General features: G+C 42.4%; 1 protein-coding gene across 1 annotated transcript in view; it reads right to left on the reverse strand.

Moving 5' to 3' along the window:
- KLHL14 (kelch like family member 14) overlaps positions 1 to 6,000 on the reverse strand; it is a 98,647-nt gene that overhangs the window by 17,648 nt on the left and 74,999 nt on the right. Inside the window, exon 3 of the mRNA XM_024121133.2 lies at positions 4,432 to 4,521. Within this exon, the coding sequence (XP_023976901.1) occupies positions 4,432 to 4,521 (90 nt within the window). The remainder of the gene's footprint in view (positions 1 to 4,431; positions 4,522 to 6,000) is intronic.

The raw sequence follows: 6,000 nt of genomic DNA on the forward strand, positions 1-6,000 counted from the left end.
CCACAAAGGGAGGCTCCAACCCAAGGAAGGATTATGTTTAGAGTTGGTTTATAAGAAAGTTTTTGTAGAATTTGCAATCATCTCCCTGTAGAAAGAAGGCATTCTTGATAGTCAGGTTTCAAGGTTAATTCCCAAATGTATCTGAAGGTCAGTGCTGTTAAGAGGAATGTAGAATATACACACCATGTATAAGAGTGTTTCTCTGTGAAGTTTGGTTTAGAATTTCCATTTGGAGGAAGACATCTGCCTCCTTTCAGCAATGGGACAGATGCCTTCACATGCTGAGCACTGGTGGTGGATATCAGCTATTTGCTTTGCTTATTGGTGGTAATGCCAGTGGCCTTCACTCAGAGAAAAGGCTAAGCAAGGACTGGTGTGATTTCGATGGAAGATGAAGAAAGAGTTTCCAGAGGCAGAGTCAGTGGTGTGAAAAAAGGGCAAGGATGGAGGATGGGAAGATAAAAAGAAGAAAAATGTTCTAAAGTTGGCAAAGGATGTGCAGAGGGGATAATAAATCTCAGGAGGAATGAGTGTGGTAGAGTGAGGAAAGTGAGATAAAATGGGGACATTCATTTCTTCCTTGTGGCTTTCATTGACACTACTTAGAAGCTTGAGAGGGGTAGCCACATGCAATGGAATTTTGGAATACTCTTCACTCCTTTAGTTTCTTCTCATCTTTTCCATTTTCTTCTAACCTTTCCTCCACTTCTTCCCTTTTTTGATGATGTCCTGTCGCCAGACCCTGTTGTTGACCATCATTTGGGAGATAGGTAAAATGGGGCAGGGGTGGCAGTTTTCAGCCAGTGGTGGAGGGGAAGGAAGCAGGAAGACGAGGAAATCCCCCGCGGGCAGTTTTTTTGGGAGTCAATCATCAGTAAGTGACAAATGTAAATTGGTTCTCTGTAAGTTGGGGCACTGAAGGAATATATGCATGTATATTGGCATATTACAATGCAGTCTATCACTAATGACATGAAGGGAGTTAATAGGAGTTAATATCTGTAGCTGAGTAGAAAAAAAATGTATGTATCCTGCTTATATTTCCAGTAACTCATATGTTTTATGATTTCAAATTTTGGTCCTGTAATCAAGATAATCAGTAAATAAAATTATATTTGTATTTTATGAGTACATATTTGTGTTTTATGAGCATGTATTGAAATGTACATTTTTGTATTTCATTCAAAGACATGCATCTCAGGCACCATTTTCATAAGAACTAAAGTTTAACTTAAGATTTCTTCTTTGGAACTGATGTATACATAACATTTAAACTCATGGATTTTAAATTTTTCCTGTCAGTAGTGAAATTAAAGCATGCTGTATATTATTATAGGATTGCTGTTCTTTATAAGTTTTTGTATTAACTGCTTCCTTTTTAGTTGTATGAGGTATTATAAAATGAAAATCCTATATTTTTGAGATGATGGTGTCCCTTCATGGTTTTCTAAAGGGGAATAATGAAGAACTCTTTGGGACCCAGTAAGAGCCGCTGTCCATGGTGATACAATACTGATTTAATTTCACGAGATCAAAGGCAAACGCACAATTGTTGTTTAATATCTAATTAAATACATATGTTTATGTGAGGTGGGGAGTGTGATACACTGGTTAAAGGCTGAGGCTCTGGAGTCAGACAGACCTATGTTGGAATCACTCATCTTCTTGCAAGCTGTGTGTCCTGGCAAGTTGTTTAAACTCTTAGGGCTTAGACTCCTCATAGTAAAACTAGAGCAATCATGCAACAGGCCTCATGGGATGGTGGTGAAAAACGGTCAGCTGTGCTTGACCAGATGGATGAAATATGAAACTCCATGGAAACCATTTAAGGGATGGTGGTGGATGTGTGTTTTGGTACCTAGCTGAGATACTTTTACCAGATTGGTACACCTGTTCCCTAGCTGCTGGTTGTTGGTTGTTCATGGTCACAGCTGCTCCCTCTCTAGAGAACTGCCATCAGCTGAACAGGCCACTTCACTGCCCATCCTCACCCCCAACCAGGGGAAGCCTCAGCCAATGACTGATTGGTTGACATGAAGTACAAAAGACTGGCCTGCTTGCCTCACAGTGGACCAATTATTCTCTGCTTAGGAGATGCTAATCAGTGGCTCATCAGCATTTACCCAGATCTATACTAAATGACCTCAAAGGCGAAACAAGTCAGGGACGGAATGACTCAGATTTGCAGGTGGAACTCCCAAAGTTCTAAATAAGGGTCTTACAGAAAGAGAGTTGTGAGTTGCTAGGCCCATATGGAGACTAAAAGTAAACAAAATATAGTAATTACAGTTTTACTAAAGTTCAATTTTGAGCCTCCTGGCGGCTAAAGCAAAAGAGACACATTAAATCATATGATTGGTGTTAGAAGTAATTGTTCAAAGCACACCATGCCTCAGTACTTTGGTTTGACAAGGACTTGTCACGCAGGTCTTCACACAGAGCACGCTGAGTGGTGGCAGTGAAAGGTGCCCCCATAGGAAATGCAATGCTGTGCTTTCTGTAGTCTTTTCTCACAGCATATTTGTTGAGGGCTTTAAACTGAATCACTGCTCCTCTCAGGGGTCGTGGGGAGAAAGGTCAGTGAGGTCCAATGGCGTAGTTTTATGGGAATCTGAATTAGCTCAATGATAAAATCTCGACTCTCTAGACTAGAGGAAGGCATATGTCCCTTATATTCGCCCCTAATTCCCCCACCCATCCCCTCTGTTGTGTGTCTGATAGAAGTTGAACAGTAAGCAGTGGCAGGTTATTTTGGGCAGCGGTGGGGCAGGGGTAAACCCAGGGAGCGGGTTTTCTGTGTTGCTGATTAAGGTCTCTCTCACAGGAATGGGTGGTTCATAGTGATTTGTGAAAACTGAGTTGTCGCCCCCAGGACTGGTCTTTTAGCAGAGGCTTATCCCACGTGGGAACGGAGGTGGGCTGAGAGAGCACCATCATTAGAAACAGGACTTTCCATGGGACTTCCCTGGGGGTCCAGTGGTTAAGACTCTGCGCTTCCACTGCAAGGGGTGTGGGTTCTATCCCTGGACAGGGAACTAAGATCCCATATGCTGCGCGGTGAGACCAAAAAAAAAAAAAAAAAAAAAAAAAAGAGGAAAGAAACAGGATTTTCCAGCCTTCTCTTGTCATGTGTTAGTTTTCATCTGGCCTCCAAGAAAACAAACAAACAAAACCCCAAAAACGAAGTTCTGCGGATTCTTTTTTAAATAAACCTGCTGGCTGTGTACTGTTTCCTTACAAACGCTCTATTCTGTTCAAATCACTTCCTCAGAAGAAGAGGTTAAACAGGAAATGGAGAGTTTACAGTGAGTTGTATATTGGCCAGGGTTTTTGTTTTGCTTTAACGTATCAAATCAGTCATTGCAAAGATAAGTTAGAGGAGAGATATTAAATATTTTCGTTCCTGATCCAAATCTGTTTCTCCCAAAGCCCCGGAACCATCTTTCCAAAACTGAAAGATATGAACCAACAAAGCTGATCTTGAGAAAGAATGTCCCCTTCTCTTCAAAGAAATGTTCTTGGAGGGTGGCCTGGGTTGTTTTCCTTTAAGATTTTCTAGAGTGAACAGATGTAACAATTTTCTATAATTTGCCTTTGTGCAGATGCCGAAAGAGAACATTCACCATAAAATATATGCAGTATATGTAATTTCAGCTGGCTGTTCTGGGGTTTTAAAGCAAAAATGTGTACCTGCAAGCTGTTTTATGGTTTCTCACTCATAATGATCTCTGTTACACAGAAGGCTACAACTGCAACCCCTCCTTCACATGCAAGATTTCCAAAAATATCTTGATAATTTTGTGTGTTCTGCAAGGCGCAGTGTTCTCCCTACATTAGGCTTGGGAAGTGTATTCAAATGTTGACTTTCTCTTTGTGATACAATTATGAAGTAATCGCATCAACAGGGAAGATGGTGGATAATCTGTGGACGAAGCCCTTGGAGAAGATGCAGCAGCCAGAACAGGTGTCAAGTAATGAACGCTGCAAAGGAACTTCAGCTCAGGTCATGTACAGCGCGGCAGCAGATAACGCTTATTTATTGAAACTGCATATTATTATCCCGACAAAATGGGAGAAAAGTGGTGGAGAAGGTGGTGAGAATTCTTAATAGTTGCCGCTTGCTACCTCCCTTGAGGGAGTCTGGGCTTACGCTGGTGGCATTCCTCAGGGGATGGATCAGGAGAGGGGCTGGGCGTCACGGTGAAGCCAAATCCCCAGACAGTCCATGAGTGAATGCACTGCTGCGTGTGTCCTCTGCCAGCTCAACGGTGGACCCTCCCTCCAATTGTCAGCCCACTTCACCGACTACTTCGTTTGTCCCTGCTGCACAGAAATATGTTTTCCACGGTAATTACAAAATGGACTGCCGCTGGCACCTCTCATCACACACAGGCTTGTTGAGCCCCTACTGTTAAGTGGTTCAATAGTTACCATTAGGGTTCCATTGGTCCTCTCCGCCCAACACAAACAGGAAGTTTTCCACCTCCACAACGCAGTGATGGGCACTGTTGTATGGCATAACTGGAATTGAGAAAAAAAAAGAGACGTATAAAATTTTCCAGCTTAGGACTTGATACCTTGGCTCACTAGTTATGTGCTTTCACCAAAATGTAGAAAACGTGAGACTAAGTCAGAAGGAAGAAAAGCACACAGACAAGCAGAGTGCGGCACCCACCAATCCACAGTGGCTCAGCGGTGTGTTCCCAGCAATTGCCAACCCCACCCCTTTTGATTAATTTTACATAATGTTATTCTGCAAATTAGTCAAGAACAACCTGTCGGGCTGCTTTCAATTCTTAAGTCCTCCTCACCTGCCTGATGATGGGGATCGTGCAGTCTACAACCATGACTGACACTCCCAAATGGTCAGGGCTGGGGCTTACTTCTTGGAAGAAATAACCCAGCATCCACTTGGAACCATTAAGCTGCTCTGCCCAAACTTGGCTTGCTGGCAATCTTTCCATAAACAGACTCAGGGTGCTTGGTTGCTTTCTATTCCACAGCAATGAGCAAGCTGAATTTCCATACAGTTTTAAGTTTTTAAATTAAGGTCCTGCTGATTTAATGCCTTCTCCAAATGTATACGCTTAATTTCCTGTACAATGTCATTAGCAGCACAATCACACATTTTCTATCTATCTGCTTAAGAGCTCTTCTGGAACAAAGATAAAAACTGTCAGGAACATCATAAATAGCCATTCCCCTCGTCTTGCCCTGCTCTGCCCCAAATGTGGTGGCTGTGAGTAGGGGAGAGTGATTCAGAAACCCACCAAAGGTTTTGCTGGATCTGTTCTCATTTACATTTTCTTTGGGGAGACACACACAACAAGAATAGGACACCCCCATCACCCAGTGTGCAGTGCAGTGTTAGTCTCTGCTATTATTATATCATATGGTGAATGTAAACTTACACAGCATTAGTTATCATAACACAGGCAGTGGTTTGGGCCCAGCGACACCAGTAGGAAAAATGATGTCCTTGTTCAGCTCATCATATGGGCACCTTAAATCTAGGTGAGGACAAATGGGGAGGTGATATGCATGTTCAGGCAGGGAACTTATTGCTTGACACGGATCAACAGAGCACTTAAGAAACCAGTGCAGTGGGAAATCAATATGAGTCAGGGCCAGCTCGTACTCTGTACTCTTTTGCCAATGGAGAGAGACAGAGAGAGAGAGAGAGAGAGAGAGAGAGAGAACGAGCCTATCTTATACCCAATTTACTTTGGATGATATATATCTCATTGCACTTTGTTTTTATTCTCTTTCTTCTCAGAATGCACTTATGCTGGCTAAGATATGTAACCAAAAATAAGGAGAAACAGGCATAGCTTTGAAACCCGTAACACAGCTTCTGAAAGAGCAAATCAGATCGTTTAAGCTTCATATTAAAAGATTTTAGAAAACAAACAACAAAACAAACAAACAAACAAAACAAAACCCCAAAAAAACCAGGGGCTTCCCTGGTGGCGCAGTGGTTGAGAGTCCGCCTGCCGATGC

Source organism: Physeter macrocephalus, chromosome 19, assembly GCF_002837175.3.
Source record: "Physeter macrocephalus isolate SW-GA chromosome 19, ASM283717v5, whole genome shotgun sequence".
In the NCBI taxonomy this organism is placed as follows: domain Eukaryota; kingdom Metazoa; phylum Chordata; class Mammalia; order Artiodactyla; family Physeteridae; genus Physeter; species Physeter macrocephalus.